Source organism: Seriola dumerili, unplaced genomic scaffold (genome assembly GCF_002260705.1).
Source record: "Seriola dumerili isolate Sdu_G_001 unplaced genomic scaffold, Sdu_1.0 BDQW01000242.1, whole genome shotgun sequence".
Taxonomy (NCBI): Eukaryota; Metazoa; Chordata; class Actinopteri; order Carangiformes; family Carangidae; genus Seriola; species Seriola dumerili.
This window is the reverse complement of record NW_019174497.1, coordinates 3,131,480-3,150,995: the sequence shown is the minus strand read 5'-3', so window position 1 is coordinate 3,150,995 and position 19,516 is coordinate 3,131,480. Positions and strand designations below refer to the sequence as shown.

The 19,516-nt window shown below is 42.7% G+C and overlaps 1 protein-coding gene across 1 annotated transcript in view; it reads left to right on the top strand.

The window, feature by feature from the left end:
* LOC111229676 (A disintegrin and metalloproteinase with thrombospondin motifs 20-like) overlaps nucleotides 1–19,516 on the top strand; it is a 79,176-nt gene that overhangs the window by 38,440 nt on the left and 21,220 nt on the right. Inside the window, exons 14-28 of the mRNA XM_022756099.1 lie at nucleotides 294–430; nucleotides 866–983; nucleotides 4,344–4,439; nucleotides 6,906–7,072; nucleotides 7,277–7,406; nucleotides 8,464–8,590; nucleotides 8,705–8,915; nucleotides 9,097–9,261; nucleotides 9,764–9,934; nucleotides 11,052–11,171; nucleotides 12,414–12,521; nucleotides 14,382–14,546; nucleotides 15,380–15,649; nucleotides 17,362–17,523; nucleotides 17,864–18,040. Coding sequence (XP_022611820.1) covers nucleotides 294–430; nucleotides 866–983; nucleotides 4,344–4,439; nucleotides 6,906–7,072; nucleotides 7,277–7,406; nucleotides 8,464–8,590; nucleotides 8,705–8,915; nucleotides 9,097–9,261; nucleotides 9,764–9,934; nucleotides 11,052–11,171; nucleotides 12,414–12,521; nucleotides 14,382–14,546; nucleotides 15,380–15,649; nucleotides 17,362–17,523; nucleotides 17,864–18,040 — 2,324 coding nt within the window. The remainder of the gene's footprint in view (nucleotides 1–293; nucleotides 431–865; nucleotides 984–4,343; nucleotides 4,440–6,905; nucleotides 7,073–7,276; nucleotides 7,407–8,463; nucleotides 8,591–8,704; nucleotides 8,916–9,096; nucleotides 9,262–9,763; nucleotides 9,935–11,051; nucleotides 11,172–12,413; nucleotides 12,522–14,381; nucleotides 14,547–15,379; nucleotides 15,650–17,361; nucleotides 17,524–17,863; nucleotides 18,041–19,516) is intronic.

The window sequence follows — 19,516 nt, the reverse complement described above, 5'->3', positions numbered from 1 at the left end:
ACAGCAACATGAAAGCCGCATGCAGCCCCTCCATACGAACCTCCTGGCAGCTGTCCCTCTTGCAGCCGTATCTCATTCCTTGCCGAGACTGGCTTGCCCAGCTACATGAGATTACCATCTGGCATAGACCACCATGTCTAAGTTACTGCAAGTGATTCATTCATTTAATTGATGCTGTACAAGCAAACAGGCCAAACCCTGGAGCCAATACAATGTCAAGACATTTTGTCCAAGAAACTCTTAGACAGTTTTAGCAACAAGATATAATGTAAATAGGTTCTTTCTCCATCCAGTACTTATGAAGGATCGCTGTAAGCTCTTCTGCCGTGTTGCTGGGACCATGGCGTATTATCAGCTGAAGGACCGCGTCATCGACGGCACGCCGTGTGGGCCAGACACTTACGACATCTGTGTTCAAGGCCTCTGCAGGGTATATCTATCTGTTTCTTCTTCTTTAATGGACTTGCGCACACACAGTCACATGCAAACACACACACATACACACAAGCTTCAACATTGACATCAGCTTCAGCTCTTTCTCATGCTATCATGATATGTAATCAGATATGTTTATCTGTGTCAAAATTATATCTCAGCTGATGGGAAACAACGACGATGCTGACACAGAAATACAAACTTAACAATCTCATCCATCTCATATTTTTACACGATTCACATTTTATGTTTATCGGAAAGGATGAAGCTTGATTTTTCAGTGAAATGTCTGTACGTCACATTCAGAAACACCTGCATTCATCCCATGGTGTCCACCTGAAACTTACTTACAACAACTACACTTTAAAACATCCAACCAAATCATTCGAAATCATACATTTCCACCTTCTCCTCATCTGTGTCTCTTTAGCAAGCAGGCTGCGACCACGTCCTCAACTCCAAGGCCAGGAATGACAAGTGCGGAGTGTGCGGCGGGGACAACTCATCGTGTAAAACCCTGGCGGGGACCTTCAACGATGCACAGTATGGTAAGTCCTGCTGCTCAGATTACACACACAGAACACTAATAGCTGACCGTTCACAAAAAGATGTTGCTATTAAACATTCTGCGTGTCAGCAGCCTCTGCAGATGAGGTATGACACATCTGATATGCAGTAAACATAGAGGAGCTAAGAAAGACTTCAGCTTCACGTGGCTGTAGGATCATATTAGGCGCTGATGTCATGTCTGCTTATGTTTAAACATATTAAGCCTGATTTTTTTTCAGCCAGTAATACGTGCCTCAGCCACATTTGGAAAAATGCAGAACACCAATCTTCACTAAAGCTTTAGAAACTGATTAACACAGCGATCTCACTCTGTCAGGTCTTTCGATAGCAAACACAAACCTGACATCACCCCTTTGAACTGTCCTGCTTAATGCGCTGCTTCAGTGCGCGCCAACTGCTGATTGCATCCAACCCTTTTTTTTTTTTTTAAGTCTGGGCAGCAAAACAGCAGAAACATTAGCATAAAAGCTCTGGGTGTGGCCTCCGTCATGTTAACTCCGTATTAGTTTGGCGCTGAGCTTCAGCGTCTCTATCCATCTGCTTTCTTTCTCCAGTCTGTTGGCTGTTGAGGGTACAGGGTTTGAGGATTGTATTGAACTAAACCAGACAGCGACCTCAGCCCTGGAAATCTGGCTTAACCTTAAGAAAGAGAACACAAGTGGGAGTGCAGCCCAGGCAGGATATCCCTCTGCTCCTGGGTCTGGGCCTGTCTTTCTGTCTTTCACCCTTTTGTGCTTTTTTGTTTGTTTTTTCTCTATTTTATCGTATCTACCCAAGTCTAATTCCTTTTTTTTTTTCTTTGTGTCAATCCTCTGTATATCAACCTTTCTTTCCTTTTTTCATCAAACTAGACAAAGTGAATACTGAGAAAAAAACACACCATTCTTTTTGTCTTGTGCAGAAAGCAAGTCAAGTTTCTAAATGTTTACCACTGAAATTACACATTATTTGAATATGTTCCTTCAAGGGTGTTTAAACTGTTTTTGTTTTTTTTTACACAACCAGGACCAAGTCCTTTCAGAGCAGATGCCTTTAGATCGTCAAGTCTCAAATAAGTTAAAGCATCTGAATTAATGTCCAATTGAGACTACATGACAGCACGCTAGGGTTGGTCTCCACTGCCATTCAGCCAAATGACTTCAGGAATTCATGGCTCTATGATGCACTAATTTGACAGAGATATTGCTTGATGTCATCCAAATTATGTCTCATTTTTTAACTTCAGTCTGATGTGTCACGTCTGCAACTCTGGATAAAGCCAGCCAGTTAATGTCTCATAAACAGCTGCACAGGACATAGTGGATGCCTAAACACTGTAACTGAGATGTACCGATGGACTTACGTTTTCTTTGAAAGTAAAGTAATGAGTGAATAAAATGGCATATTGCAGGAAAACAAACTTGATAATTGAATGCATTCTCTCAGAATGGAAAAAATAAAATCATCGTTGTAACTACAAAACAAACAAATGTTTGCAGTCAACTCCGGCTGTATCCTCTGACAACTTGCACCAGGGCGAGCTTGTGGCACCTTTCTAATTTTCCTCTGCAGACTATTAATACTGCATCATCTTCTTTCTTGCTAGTGGCAGAGAGAAGCATGTTTGAAGTTAACTCCAACATTCCCTAAGTGTAGCATGGTGTGTGTGTGTGTGTGTGTGTGTTTTTCCCCAGGGTGGTGTACTGTATATACTGTATTTCTGGGTCACTCTGTGGTGGCAGAGGATTGTGTGTATGGTCAGTAGCTAAGCTGGGGGATCTCAGAGGCCTCTGGTGGCTTGTGGATACCACGTTTCCTCAGAGGGGGACCGTGCTGGTGGTTTCTAAACTGTATTTTTATGAGCTTATCCTGTCCTCAGTGGTTAGGGAGGGAATTTGACATAATGCTCATAAAACAGTAACAGGGAACTGGTAACAGGGCAGCCTCATAAAGGTTTGGGTTTTATTGTGAAGGAATATGCAAAGTGGTTTTTGTTTCATAGTGATATTTATGAATGAAAACTAGCTTCCTGTACAACTTGTGATGACATCCCCCTCGATGCGTGTGTGCGTGTGCGTACGTGCTTGCATGTGTGTGTGTGTGTGATTGACAGAGAGAAAAAAACTACATGAGATGAGAGGAAGATATGTAAACCAAGTGCTGCCCCCGAGTGGCTCAAGGTGTCAGGCTAACCATCATATGACACCAGCTCACACCTTTCCTCTCATTCCATTCAGCTTTTCTTTTTATTTTGAAGGCAGCACTGAGTAGTTGGAAGGCCAGATGACACCTGATGAAATGGTTGTTGGTTCGAATCCTCAAGCTGATCTCCCATGAAGAAAGAGTGAATGTTAACACTCTCCTACTGTACGTGACATTAGCCAGTATTGCGCCAATGCTAATCACTTTGAACTTCCAGGGATTTTACTGGACTTGCCTTGTGACCTAAAGCATAATACTGTGACTACACCAAACAGCTGCTCATCGTGAGTGCAGTGTGCATGAAACGTTTCCCCCTTGTAATTCTCAGTGTTACTATGAACAAGATTATGTTCCTACTCAGCTGATAGGTAGGAGCTGAGAAAGCATCTGTCTTTGAGTTGGGGCTCATCTGCTCTCGCCTTGTTTGAAACTGTCCAAGGTTAGATTTATTATTTACACTGGGTACCCTGTAATCTGTAGCAACTACTCTCATAAGTGTTGTTAGGGATTTGTAGATACTAATACTGATATAATAACTGTGTTTCAAAACAATAATAAAACATGACTTCTTTCAACAGTAACATCAGTTTTTGGAACGTACTTTATAAAACTGTTAATTTTATTAATAATAAAAGAAACCGAACACAACTGCCTAAACACAAGCAGCCAAAATCCAAAACTGGATGCTTCCTTTTTATTTATATCTATCTCATTTCATTCTCCAGCCCTATGTTTTTGTTGTTGCCCTTTTGACTCTCATGTGCTCTCATTCTCTCTCTCATGCTCACTCATTTTCTATGTTAGTTTATCATGGGACAACAGGCCCGGTGCAGTAATTACAGGCCAAAGGTAGGTCCAGGGAATAATTACATATCATTTCACGGTCGGGCCTCTGAGACTAAAACAAGGCCTCCTGCAGGTTATTTGAGAGGACTAGACCTTTTTTGTATTTTTCCAAGTGTGACATTTAAATCCCCAGTGGCTGGAACCGGACTTCCCTGACTGGGGTTTTGGTGCAGCATAGTGAAACTATTATGCAAATCAAGGTGGGACTTCTCACCGCTGTTATTGTGGCTACTGTGTTCCCTTTTGAGACTTCTACTTTCCATGCGCCTTGTCTCATTCCCTTGTTTTGTCTGTCCCTCCGTCTTCCTCAGGTTACAACACAGTGGTCCGGATCCCAGCTGGAGCCACCAACATTGATATCAAACAGGTCAGCTACTCTGGGAAGCCAGAAGATGACAACTACCTCGGTGAGTGCGCCGCGCACGTGTCAGTACAAGGTTGCGGTTTCAAGCAACGCCATATCGAATTGCAGTTTTTACTTGGGAGAATAAATCCAAAATGGAAGCAGTCCAACTTAATGAGATGTATTTATTACATCCCTTCACTTCTAATCTGGGAGGTCAATGCCATGATCCCCTAACATGACTATAAACCACTTGGTGACCCGCAGCTGTAGAGAAAGGCTTTTAGTGAAGGAGGGTGAGGAGACATGGGCTAAACTGTTGTCAAACCGTTTTCATGACGGAAAGGAAACTGTCATTTGTACTGAGTGTATTATGGAGGAAATGTGTTTGGGCGTTGGTCCATCTGGTCATGGCAAATAAGGTTGGTTGGGAAAGCAAATGGAGTGTCAGCCCCTGAGAAAGATAAATGAGGCAGCGATAGGTGCTAATTAGAGGCATGTGGAGCCCAGGCCGCATGAAAGTAGATATAGGGGTATAGGGTTAGATGGACCCACCAGGCTCAAAGTGTATATGTGTGTGTGTGTGTGTGTGTGTGTTTCTGTCTGTGTGTGTGCTTGAATGTGAGAGAGAGAGAGACACACACAGACAGAGAGAGAGGGAGAGGAGAGAGGAAAAAAAAAAAAAAAAACCCCAGGAAAACAGAGTTTTGCCGATGTTGTAAGGGTGGGTGCCCATTTTCAGATGGTTCATGTCAGGTTCAAGATGTTTTAAGTCAAATAGTCTGAAAACACATCTGGCAAAGCCTCGTCGCCGCACCGCTGTGAGAAGGTCGACCCCCGCTGCTGCTGAGTGCCACAGTTCTGCTGTGAGTGAGTGCCGTCTGTATTAAACATGGTTGATATTTGCAACGCCCTGCCGGTGTTGTCACTCTGGGCCGGTACAGTATGTTGAAATTCTTTTGAGAAGATCACCACACTCAACATAAAAAGGACACCGTCCTTTTGAAGTCATGGGTCCTAAATTTTGCAGTTCTTTTCCCACTGTTCGTGACCGCTGGACACTTCAGGGCCCACCTGTTTAGACGTGCCTCTGCTTAGTTTTATTTATTTATTTTATCTCTATTTTATTTATCACTTTCAAAGCGTCTCTCTACCTTTTTTGGTCTTTTATTGGGAAGCACTTTGCGAAGTCCGATCTTCAAATACATTTTATTTACCTGCTTACAATGCTTTGGTGCAAAAAGGCAAATAAATAAATAAATAAAATCTGGAGAAAAAGATCTCTGCACACTTATAGTTCAATGCAAAGTTTTCGGTCTCCACCTTCTCTCCCTTCACCAAGGGGAATCCATGAGCTTATATTGACCTCAAACAGAACACACCTGTGCTTTGTCACATAAGAAAAGCAGTTCACAATTATAGTTCCCGAGGGAACTCTACAAATACCACGTTCAGTACAGTACGACAAGGTGTTTCATTCTTCCAGCTGAGTTACAGACACTTGGAGAATCTATGCTAAGTTGAGGGGGGACTGAAGAATTTTTTTTTAAAGCCCCTTGATGTTGGTTTCTCATTTAATTTTGACCCGTCTGTATTTACAAGAGAGTGTGTACCAGATCATACACTCCAACTTGTACTTTCTTACCATGTCAAGTTAAAACATTAAGGTGTAACTTTTTCCCAGTAGAAGCATCTCCAGGTGTAAAAGAAGAGAGGGACTTTAATATAAATATATGCTGAAGTTCACACTCAGTGTGTGTGTGTGTGTGTGTGTGTGTGTGTGTGTCTGCACATTCTGCTAAGGCATTTTTTTCCCTCCGTTCCTGCAAAGCATCAATGATGACAAGCAGATCTGTAGATCACTGTCAAAACTCCACAGATCCTACAGTTGTCTTTGGGCTAAAGATGACATCTGGCATCCAACAATGAGCAGAATGAAGTGTAAACAAAGTTGCGTCTTAAGTCTTGATCAAATACATTGTTTGGGCATGCACCCTCAGACGGTAATTAACTACATGTTTCTTGGAACCGTGGTGTTTGAGGTTGCCAAAAAAAGGTGGTGGGTGTTTATTTTGTGTTTGTGTGTTAGTTTGCCAAGTGTGACTGTCTATCCATAAGTTCCTGCGTATGTTATTTTATGTGTGTGTGTGTTTATGTGCTTGTTTGTATTAGCTACTCAGTTTTGTTTGCATTGCAATGCCAGTCATTAAGAAGAGTCACGCAGTCTAACTCCAAATAACTGCAATTTAGTGTCACCAGTGTTTCAGCATACCCCCCCCCTGCAACGATAGCTTTGCAGAACAATGGGATGGCCGGTCGAAGGCTGTTTACTTAACATGTAGCCTGAAATGAATAAATGCCACATCTCGTAAACATTCTCAAAACCTCAATTCCACAAGAGACGAACTCAATTTCGGAGCCAAACATTCCTTCACTCGAGCTGAATTCTTTCACATTTGGAGTTTTTGTGTTGTTTAGTGTTTTGTGGTTAAAATTGTGTTGTTCTTAACTGCTCCGTTTCTTATTGCAGCATTATCTGACAGCCAGTCCAACTTCCTCCTGAATGGGAACTTTGTGGTGGCCATGTTCAAAAGGGAAATCACCTTCAAGGGAACCGTCATTGAGTACAGCGGCTCGGACACAAAAGTAGAGCGCATCAACTGCACCGACCGCATCGAGGAGGAGCTCGTTCTACAGGTATTAACAGGAAGTGTCTGGTTCATTTACTTTATCAGTTTAATTCCTACTTCAGTTTTAATGCATATTATTCTGCTTTGCCTCTTGTCACGCTGTTTTAGTCTTGTTCTCCGCATCTCTTTCCTTCTCTTCAACCGAGATACTGAGTTAGATCTCTGTGTAAAAAAAAAAAAAACACTGTTAAGTCCTCTGACTTTTCCACAGGTCTTGTGTGTGGGAAACCTCTACAACCCAGACGTCCGTTACTCCTTCAACATACCCATCGAGGAACACAGGGAGCAGTTTGTGTGGGATCCCTCAGGCTCCTGGCTGGAGTGCAACCGCATCTGTCAGGGTAAGGTCTCAGCTTGGCTTCAAAATCTCCACACATAAAGAACATGATCATTTCTCTTTGGCCTCTGTGAATCCTAAGAAAAAGCTTTGCAATCACACAAGACATCGGAGAGCTTTTGTGACGGGCTGTGATACATGCAGAGGTACATGGCTTCTGTACTTTTAGATTCATTGTTTTTTCACAAATTGCGATATTTGACCTTGTGAAGAAAAGTTTATAGCTAATTTCACCCGCTTATCTCCAACATGCTACAATATATAAGCATATCCAATTTTTAGATGTTGTTTTAATGAACTTGCATATAAAAATTAAATAAATACTGTTAACATATATGGTCACAATCTGTTATACCATATAAAAATTTATCATATAAATATTTTAATATATGTACATATACAAATTCTACTATGGATATTTCATATATGTTATAAACTTGTACCTTCATATATCCAGAGGATGTGGCATATGGCAACATCCCTTTTGAAATAGGGACGTATATGTCATATATTACCACTGCTGTATGGGAACTCAAGTCAAATTTTACAGCTTCTCTTAATATAAAGCATCAGAATTTACAACCATAAATCTCTAACGAGTGTGACATTATAGACCCATGCTGCACCTTACAGCTCTTATAACATGGGATCTGTGTCAGTGCACATTAGGATCCCCATTTCTCTTGCATCACTTACCCACACAACCTTACTCACTCACCCTTCCCTTCCATAAATCCCCCTCCTGGCAACCTCACCGCGACCCCGGCCAATCACATCGACCAACACCTTCCCCTTGACCTGGCCCTTAACCCGACTAACCCCTCAAATTTCTCCTTCAGAAGCAAGCTAGTCAGGCTCGCAGTGGGTCAGAGTGCAGAGTGGGATCCAGTAAAGAGATGTGCTTGTGGGGTCTGAGACCAGCATGAACCCCTAAGGCTGTAGGATGAAGGAGTTGAGATGTCAGAAAGCTGGTCAGTCTAGTTGAAGGTGAAGAAATGTGATATATTTGTCAAGCGAACTGTCCGCCGGATGTTGTCTGATTTGAACGTACGTCTCCGTAGGTGAGCGGAGGCGGAAGTCAGTGTGTGTGCGTAAGAGCGATCACCTCGAGGTATCCGACCAGCGCTGTGAACATTTACCTCGTCCCGTTGCTGTCACTGAGCCCTGCAACACCGACTGCGAAGTCAGGTGCGTATTAAGACACACACACGCACGCACGCGCACGCCCACAATATCGGAGTATCGCCTCCTGCACAGCACAAACAGCCAAACATTTTTTCTAACTAATCTCCCCTCACACAGGTGGCATGTTGCTGGAAAGAGCGAATGTTCCGCTAAATGTGGTCAGGGCTACCGCAGCCTGGACGTTCAGTGTATGAAGTACAACCTGGTGAAGAGACAGAGTGAGAGGATGGAGGCCGGCATGTGTGGAGAAGTTGCAAAACCTCAGACCAGAGAGCCCTGCCATGGGGACTGTCTGCTGAAGAACTGGCAGTACAGCGCCTGGTCACAGGTACAGTCAGTGGAAGATTTACATGAAAAGAGTAGTTTGAAAAGAAACTATAATACCACTATTTCTGATTTGCACAATAATTTCATTCCCATAATTATTTAACTTTTGAAGGGATACGAAAAAGAGATGAAAACACATGACTGAGTGAGCTAAAACACGGCTGCTTTATTCTTGCTGACAGTGCTCAAAGACATGTGGACGCGGGAGCCGTAGCAGAGAGTCTTACTGCATGAACAACCTGGGCAGACGGCTGATAGACAGGGAGTGCAATGAGTACCAGAGGGTGGTGACTGAAACCTGCAACGACCAGCCGTGTCCGAAGTGGACCGTGAGCGAGTGGAGCGAGGTGGGCCTTGTCACACACCTAGACACGCAGATAAGGCCACACACAGACGCACTTACAAATGCAACAAGAAGGTGTAAATACTGGACTCCCCAGAACTTCAGCACCAACAAAACCAGCCTTTACCACAGCCAACTGCAGACAGAGGTCATCAGTAAAGTCAGGGGTGTATATGTGATGTAATGTAATACAGGCGTTGGACCAATATAACAGTACTGCAATAAATCCTACCTTCATGAAGCTCTTATTCAGATTTTATTGATGGTGTCTAATAGGTAGTGATGTCATTTCAGAAGCTGTCATTAATAAAGCTGTTGAATTGTGTTGCATAATATTGAAATATTATTGAAATTTCTAATATTTCTTCCAAACCCACAGACACAAATCTTGGAGGATATTTATGGTAGAAATCTACTACTTTGTAAACGTGGGCTGTCTGATATTTTTTTTCACCCTCACTCCTCACCCTACCACACACTTCCCCACCTTCTTCTCCCACTCCCAGTGCCTGGTGACTTGTGGGAAAGGGATGAGACACAGGCAAGTGTCCTGCAGCATGGGGGCCGGGGAGGAAAAGCTGAGCGAGCACTTCTGCGACCTGTCAAGCAAACCTCAAGCCGTGGGCAACTGCGAGCTGCCCGAGTGTGCATCCTGGCAGGTCGGCGTCTGGGGAGCGGTGAGTGCTGCAGACACACACACACACACACACACACACACACACACACACACACACACACACATGCGCGCACGCTGATAAGACATAGACGCACTGGGGCGAGGTGACTTGGTGCAGTGTTTGACAGAGGAAATAGATTTCATGTGTGGGTCGTTGTCTAGGAGTTTGACTCGTATCTTTTACACTCTGTGTGTGTGTGTGTGTGTGTGTGGGTGTGCGCGCGTGTGTGGTCACAGAGAGAGAATGTGGTGTGTAGGACAGACAGTGTATATTTCAAGTCTGTGTGTGTGTGTGTGTGTAACCTGATATACCAGCGAGTTACGGAGGAGTGTGCTCTGACTCCAGCTGCCATTTCCTCCTCGGTGCTTTCACTTTGCCCTCATATCCTGTCAGACTAAACCTGACCCACAGCGCGCACACATGCACGCACACACACACACACACACACACACACACACACACACACACACACACACACAAACACACACAGAAACACACACAAACACATGTCTTCCCATGCATTCAAATTTATAAGCATTCAACTGTTTCTGTATGTCACTGTTAGGATAAAGCACAAACTGAATGAAGCACGTATGAATAGGCGTCTTTGGCCATTCATGCTTTGGTTTACACTGGTAGATCTAATGCCCTCCCACACGTGTTTGCATGAAGTCAGATAGAGGTATTTACAGAGCTGGAATAAATCGGCTCGTTAATGCCTGTGTAATTATAATTTGCTGCTCAAATAAACCTATCCTGTGGCACTTCCTCTGCTCTTGTGTTGTACCTAAACGTGCTTGGATCACCTCGTATAGGAGTTAAGAATTGGGTAAAGGGTCGAGTTGAGACCATGGGTGTGTATGTGAATGCATGTGTCCGTGTGTGTGTGTGTGTGTGTGTGTGTGTGTGTGTGTGTGTGTGTGTGCGCGTGCGTGCGTGCGTATGCATGTCAGGGTCTTATCCAGGCTCCGCTGAGCTGGACCTTGACTGAGGCCCCGTCTAAGATATCAACCTTGACATACTTAGATAGAGTTTGAGATAGCTTGCGGTTGACTGGGCTTCTCTCTTTGTGTTTATATGTGTATGTGAATGTACGTGTGTGATTTTTGTCTTTCAGTGTGCGGTGACCTGTGGTCATGGCTACCAGATGAGAGCTGTGAGGTGTGTGTCGGGGGACTACGGTGACACAGTAGATGACAGAGAGTGCAATGCTGCGGCGAGGCCCAGAGACAGTCAGGTACAAAAAAAAAAAAAAACTCATAATAACTGCTCACACACACCATCCAAACTGCTCAGATAACTGAAAGTTTAATATTCAAGGTCGACCCTTATTTGTCCCAGAGTTGGTGGTTTGCTCTTGGGGTAAATAAATAAAATGCAACTCATAAAAGACCAGCATTAAGTGCTGCATACAGTATTGAATGCAGATGTTTGATGCATCACCTGAGACCAGGAAATAAGCATCAATAAAGTGCCTTATCTAAAGCTCATTATAATTGGGTTTAGGGAAATTTCACTGAAAAAATGCCCGGATATTTTATAAGGAGAATATTGGTTTAAAATGATTTTCCCCTTGCTGCACGGCGCTATCCTCCCTTCTTAAATCAAGTGCCTGGGAAACCAGCCGCCTCCGTGCAACCACACACACCTATTTGTGAACATGCCCACATCTGATGCACACCACACAGATTCAATTCATACTGATGGGAGAAAGGAAGGTTGAAGGGTGGAAAAGAGGTTTAGATTCACTACAAGCATCTGCGGTCACATTAATATAAAAATACTGATTCGTAGAACCGACTGATTTTCTCTCAGCTCCCATTCCTTGTACGGTTTATCTAAAATCCAACATGATCCAGCAACTAAATGACATATTTTTTATTTTTCAGGGTCACTCAGATCTGACATCTCAGTTCATTCGGTCATGGTGATGTTTTAGCTCAGGATGCCTCTTGTTAAATCATCTGTCGATCGATTAAAAGCAGGTCCACTCATGTGTAAAGTGACCTTAATCTTCACCCTTTGACGACGTTCCAACGTCTTTACCGGCGCTACATTGCTTTGACCCAAAAAAAAAGTCCACATCAGTGTCAAGGTGGACAGAGACCATGAGGCTGCAGCGCACTTTGCCTGAGTGGTTTAAGTGTGTTGCTTAAGGGTTCTTAGACACTTATGGGCACTGAAGGCAGAGAGTGTTGAACCGGTGACCTCTCAGTCTCCAGATAAGTGATCGGTTTCAGCTGCTGAAACTGAGGTCACCTCCATACGGACGGACGTTGCGTTAGGCAGGTCTACGAGCTCAGGGAAGTGGAAATGAGGCCGGGAACATCCTCAACCGATGTGTAAATAGCTTCATGTTTCAGTCATGTTGAATTTTATTTTCTACAGATTTTTCTGTGGCACCGCTTCGGTCTGTTGCTGTATGACTAATGTATGACTAATAGCTCATTATACTGCGCTTGCATGTTTGCATTTGTAGGACTGTGAGATGCCAGCGTGTCCCTGGGCCTCTCCGGCACAAAGCACACCTCGTCCCGACAACTCAGCCCAGCTCCTGACTCAGTGGAGATACGGCTCCTGGACTGCGGTAAGGAAACAAACAGGATTTACTGGATCTATCAGAGCACATTACAGTCTGTAGGTTTACCTTCTACGCTCCAGAGAATATACAAAAGCAGTGTGGTTTTTGTTAAATGGTAAACAGATTCTTTTACTGTTTCATTAGTCTCTCTCTCTCTCTCTCTCTCTCTCTCTCTCTCTGTCTCTATCTCTCTCTCTCTTACTCTGTAATCTGCTGGGCTCTAAAATCAGACTTACCTCTGTCTTTGACAAAGAATGAAATAGGAGAATATTGATGGAGCTGTTTGTGTGTGTGTGTGTGTGTGTGTGTGTGTGTGTGTGTGTGTTTAATAGAAGGAAACCACACTCTAGTAATGATGGGTCTCCTGCATGTGTGTTTACAAATATTAGACTCACATATTAAATTTTATTGTATATCCAAACATTCCTTCAGATAGTACATACTGTACAGGACCATGATCCTCTCTGGCATTGTCTATTTTACCCCCTGCTGCATCTACACACACACACACACACACACACACATATATAGAGAGAGACACACACACACACACAGGCTCCACTGTCTGGGCTGAGAGGCCCCTCTGTCTCTCTGATACTTTGCATTGTTACTCGTTGCAAATGAAAACCAGATTTCATCTAAACACAAGTCTACGGTTTCGAAGATTGAACCCCGTCTGTCAATCTGAAAGTCGTTGCGAGCTCACATGTCAAAGAGGCCAGCACCAGTGTGGTCTAACGGACACACAAACATAATACACACAACCACATGCACATATAGATACACATGCACACATTCCCCTGTGCAGCGGAACTGCCATCCTCTCTAGTGTCATTGATATGAGAGGGATATTAACATGCCTATTTGAGCTGGAGTCAATTGATTGCATTAGGTATTCATCCTCCTCAGAAATGTTTACTATGATGTCCTGTTGAGATGACATGGCTGTAGCTATAGACTACAAGCAGGTGAGAGCAGATCAGGGAGTCATGTAAGGACACCAGCGACAGCAGAGAAAATCCTTAAGGCACCAGGTGAAGAATCCACTGTAGATCATTTAAATGAAAAAAATGCTGCCAGTTCTATGACGGTGTAAGAAATGTAAGTCTAAGAAATGTGTTTAGATGGGCTGGTTTTGTATGAGCACATAAGCACATGATACTGCACTGTAAAAAACACAAACAAGAAATCCAGCAGTATGAAAGAAACAAACCTGAACCCAGGTGTCATGCACTTATCAGACTATACTAGAAAAAGACAAGAAAGATAAAGACCATTTACTTTGAAACAAGTTTAATAATCTAATGAAAATGCTGATTAATTAATGAGATGTAATCACTCTAAAACAAAATATTACAACTGTCTTGATTTGTGTTTTTGCGTTGTGGTGGGAAATATTTTCAACACACAGGAAGTGATTGAAAATCACAGGGACTGTGATTAAATTAATCAAATCATTGGGAATCCAGAATTTTTTACATCCTTTTTGAAATCCTTATATAGAAACAATGGGTTATTTAGTGGATTCAAATTCAAATTGAACATAATTGCAGCCTCCCAGTGTCACTTTATACCATATAAAACCTGGGTAATTATACCTATAGACCTAGAGCCACATGAAATCTACTGTATACAGACAGTATACAGTAGTGCTGACAGTTTGTATAACTCGTATAGCACAGCTTACATATCGATTAAAACCAGTCAATTTTGTGGCGCATCCTCTAAACAGCACAGTACCTCATGATACTTTTCAGTCAGAAAAAATATAATGCAGCTGACAGCATCATTTTAAAAACCACAATAGACTTTTTGAACATTTTTCAAATTCCACATGAGACAAATATTTATCTGTATGTCCTCCAGTGCTCTGTGTCCTGTGGCAAGGGGAAGCGAGAGCGTTACGTCAGCTGCAGAGATGCCCAGGGAGGGGTGGCTGACGAGTCATACTGCGCCCACCTGTCGCGCCCGCCAGAGTCCTCCGCCTGCTTCAGCCCTTGCGGCCAATGGCGTGCCGGGGAGTGGTCTCCCGTGAGTAGAAAGTCCACCAACATTGCGTCCAGTCTATACAGATGTTTTCCACTGCGGTAAATTGCAGCAATAGTTTTGTCACCCTGGGGTACAGCTGGGATCTGGGACAGTTAAGTCTTGATTTGTGAATGTCAGCGTGGTGCGAGAGAGCCAAAACTCTCGATGATGTCACTAAAAGACCAGAGGTGGGATTGTTTCACTGGCAGTGAAGGAGCCAGGGACGATTTACAGTGATTCTCTACTGATCTTTTAATCATGTGTTCATGTGAAATGAAAATCCTTTTAAATATAAAAGCCCACATGAAATTTCTCTGAGGACAAAGTCTTAAGTTCATTAAATTCATGATTTCTACTCCCGTTGTATTCACAGCCACAGACTCATGGGGCTTCACTTGATGAAGCAATGCATGGGACCAATCAATGAAAACAACACTCCCCAAGCTCTCAAGGCTGATTTAGAAAAAAAAAAAGCTAAATCTAATTAGAGAAACAAATGGAAGAAGTCTTTGGAAAGGAGTCACAGTGGAACAGGGCAGGCAAGGTCAGTCAGGAATACAAAGTGAAATATGGGAAAAAACTATTAAATGTTAAGATTTTATGACATTTAAAAAGTACAGAATCAATGCATTTTGTGCTTTAAGGCATCATGTCAGTTCAGTACATGATTCTCACAGCAGCGCAGACAGTGTAGTTGAGTCGATTGAGTCGAATTACATTTTTTTTCAAGTTTAAATGACTGTTTAACTGTGTGAATTATCGGTTGCTTGTGACATTTGCAGTCGCCCTCCCTCACCTCCGTGGATAACACTTTGCTTCTCTCTCCCCTGCCGCAGTGTTCAGTCACATGTGGCGCGGGAAGAACCACCAGACAGGTGGTCTGCTCTAACTACCACCAGCCGGTGGACCAGTCTTTCTGTGACCCGGATGAAAAACCCGTAACAGAACAGGAGTGTACCGCTGCACCTTGTTCCTCCATCTACCACCGCCAGCGCATCAACGACCAGCCCTACGGCTATCCCCAGGACCCAGGGCGCCATCCTGGGCACAGCAGCTGGAACGTGCCCTCAGCAGACAACCAGTGGAGGACTGGACCCTGGGGCGCAGTATGTTTGTTCAGCATGTGATCTTTGGAGAAATAGCTCTGTTGAGAATGATTTAAAAAAATTCCAGTAAGAATTTGCATCATTCTCTTGCCATGTACAATTAAGATCTTCTCTTGGAGCCTGATTAATATTCTTTACTCACACAAAACTTAACTTTTATAAAAAAATTTAAAAAAGCCAATCATGAATCAAATGATTTTATGTATGGCCTGTATGGTGCATGGTATGTATAGCATTCTGCCATGAAGACCTGCGTTTGTCTGTCTGTAAACACGTCCTTTCGAACACATTAACTTTGAGGGTGAGGTAGCAGATGTTTTCATTTCCCAGGGCGGAGGGCCATACATGGTAAAGGACTCTACAACCAGCACCAAGGGGACAGATCGCAATGCATACTGATGACTGCACAGTGTATATACCGTACATAAATGGTGTGTCAGTGTAAATATAGACATCAGTATTCTATACTGTAGCCAGTATATTCTATACTGTAGCCACGTAACCAACAGATATTACACAATCCCTCTAGGTAAAGCTTCAATTCTCAGGCTGAAATCGATTGGGCACGAACAAACCCAAATGGATCAGAGCTGTGCAGACTTTTGTGTGTTTAAGATTGGTGCAGTTGGGGTTGTGTCCGCAATGTAGTTTTGTTTGCGCTGTTTTATTGTGGAATCAGTTTTGCCATGAAATCGCCCTTGTGTACCAAGGCTGACCTTTTCACAACGCAAGAACAATTTTTTTTTTTTTTTGTTACATGGTGAAGGTGCAAAACAGACCTGAGTAGCAATTCATAGATGGCACATGAGTTAGAGTAATGGTAGATTCTTATGTGTAATGTCATTCGTGACCACTTGCAGGATGCATGAGGGTCCTTATGTTCAGTTAGTATTTGTGCTTTCACTTCCGTGTATGCCCAGCTGCGTGAAAACGGAGCACCAATGTGTTGTTTAGAAGAGAGAATCTGATCCCTGCTTGAGGATAACCCACAAAAGTTTTGGATAAAATGCCAAGATTTTCAACAGTTATTCATTTTTCATCTAATGAGCCCAAATCAGTTAACAAGATGGCTGCTCAAAAGTGTCCAAAAGATCTGGTTGTTCTCTTCTTTTTCTGAAAGCCATGAGAAGAACATTCTCCTGTATTTTTTTTTTTTAAATCCCGCCCCCAGCAGAGGTATTCATCCCAGGACACTGTTCATTCTCGCATAATGAACCAGAGTGGAAGCACTGCTGTTCAGGCTCACTCTGTGCTGTCCTCCCTCACACATAGGGAGCTCTGAATGTGCTCACTCCTATTGACAGTGTGGAGATGTGTCATTTTAATTGGATGCAGAGTGTACCTGCTGCACAGTTCAAGGCTGTGTTATTCAGTGTTTGAGGCCGTCCTTCGTAGGCTGATGTTTTCCACCTTAGGAAGACAGGTTTGAAGAGTGCAGCTGGGGTTGGTCTTGGTTAGACTAGTGTAAATTCAGCATCGCAGGTTGTGTATTGTGTATGTAGGATCTTACAAACTTATCTAGTGGTGCTTTCTGGAGCTTTCATCTGTATCCCGTGGCCCTGCATGGAGCTTTAGTCACGTGATAACGAGTGGTCATACTGTGTATTAGCGGCAGATTGTTTTCCAGTGAATTTCTGCCTTTTAGGTATACAGTATGTGTGTGTGCATGTGTCCTCAATGTCCTCAGTGACAAAACCACGTGTGCTCTGCAGTGTTCCAGTACCTGTGCAGGAGGCTTCCAGAGACGAGTGGTGGTCTGTCAGGACGCTGACGGACGCAGCAACAGCTACTGTGATGAGAGAGTCAAACCTGCCGAGTCCAAGAGCTGTGACTCAGGGCCCTGCCCTCTGTGGAACTACGGTGTCTGGGGAGAGGTGAGGTTCAACTGCAGTCTCTGTCATACTCTTCCACTTACTCATTGTAAACACTGTTACATTTCCCACACACCATTTGTGTTTAATCCTTATCGTCTGTTATGTCTTCTCTGTCTCTGTTGTGTCTCTCTCTGAGCACTTATTGTACACAAACAGGCACTGGCTCATTTGCCTCAGTGCGAAAAGACTATTAGTTGTGTCACTTATGTCAAAGGTCATTGGTTTGAAGTCAGTGCTGAGAAATGTCCAGCTGAAGACAAATATGACTCATTATTATATAATTACTATGTAATATAATTATATAAAGATTATTAAACATCATTTTGTCTGCTAACCTCAGTGCACCCAGACCTGCGGTGGAGGAAGGAGGACTCGCCTGGTGGTGTGTCAAAGGCCCAACGGTCAGAGGCTCAACGACTACAACTGTGACATCCTGGAGAAACCGCTCGACATGGAGCAGTGTAACCAGCAGCCCTGCCCAGGCTCTGCCTCCTGGCACCGCCGACCATGGAAGCCGGTATGATCGCACTAACTTGTCTCTGTCCAGCACTTACCTTCCTCACTGACGGCGCGTCACCGTGAGTAGACGTTGTGTGTGCTAAAATGTACTGTACTATTTTGCCTAAAACTGTAGGAGATTCTGAAGTGAGTGCTGGGTATCGAGCGCTACTGTTGGCTAGCCCGCTCCAGCCCACCCAGATGTGCCCTGCAGTGGCATGGTGCTGATTAGAATCAAGACAAAAAAAAAAAAAAAAAAAAAAAAAAAAAAAGGAAAAATACACAAAAACACAATGCTGCTCCACTTAGGGGATCATGAAAAACACATGGATCCCATTTTGAGCCAAGGCTCCAAATTAAAACCTATAAATCAGGACAGTGTTGTCCAACATTGCCATATATTTGTAGAGGCGTAACTCTAGAAAATATTTATTTCATAAATGAGGCGTGAAGTAAATGTTCTTTGTTGTTATTGCTGTCTTCACCCTGTATCTGAAGTACACAAGTGTATATTTGTGTATAAGAGTTAATATTATGACCTTTATTGAACAGCAACAGATGACTGTCAGTGTATTTTGTATATGTATCTTTGTACAGTATGATTTTGTTTTTCAAGTATCTAGTTTTCGTTACTGAATATTATATTTAATATTTTTGCTGGTGCTCTTGGTCAGACCTCTCGTATCTCTCTATGAGTAAATTCAGTTTGTACAGAGGAAAATATTTTCAAAAATCATGTTTCATTCGTATTTTTGATAATGTGTTTTTTTTTTTGTTTGTTTTTTTTTTGTTTTTTTACTTACAGTTGAAATGCAATTTAGAATGGCTTCATCTCTGTTAGGTTAAAATATTTGAAATCCTCTACACTGTCACAACAGCCAAGAAAACTATGAAACAAAAGATACAAATTCATCTTAAAAAATAATATCTAATAACTAAATAAAAAAAAAAAGTAAGTGCCTTGAAATGCAGAATGACTGAAAAATAAAGATTATAGGAAATAATTTTTCATAGAATATTAATTGTTATTTTAAGTTTGAATAAAGTTTATTGTGGGTTATATAATATTGTCTATATCACATAAGAAAACAGGCATAAATGCTGATAAACTACACTGTAATAACCATTCACACATCAGATTTTTACTTTAAATACAGTGAGTTTAAATGAATCATCCTTGTGTTGATTGAAACGGTTGGCACTTTGGACTCAATCTTAACGTCCTATCTGTGAAAGGAAGTCAGGCTGTCATTATGATAAGGCACTATTACATCTTACATCATATACTGGTGCATTGGTGGTATCGTGAAGATAGAGTTTTATCATATCTTCAGGCTTAGTGTGAATCTATCACCGGCAGCAACAGTGCGGCTTGTTGAACATAAAAGTGTCGGTGCAGTAAATCGAGGCTGACGTTGAGCCGTTCTTCTTCAGCTTTCATCAGTGTCTATAAAACGAACGCAGATACCTCCTCTTTATAAAGTTATAGTCATTT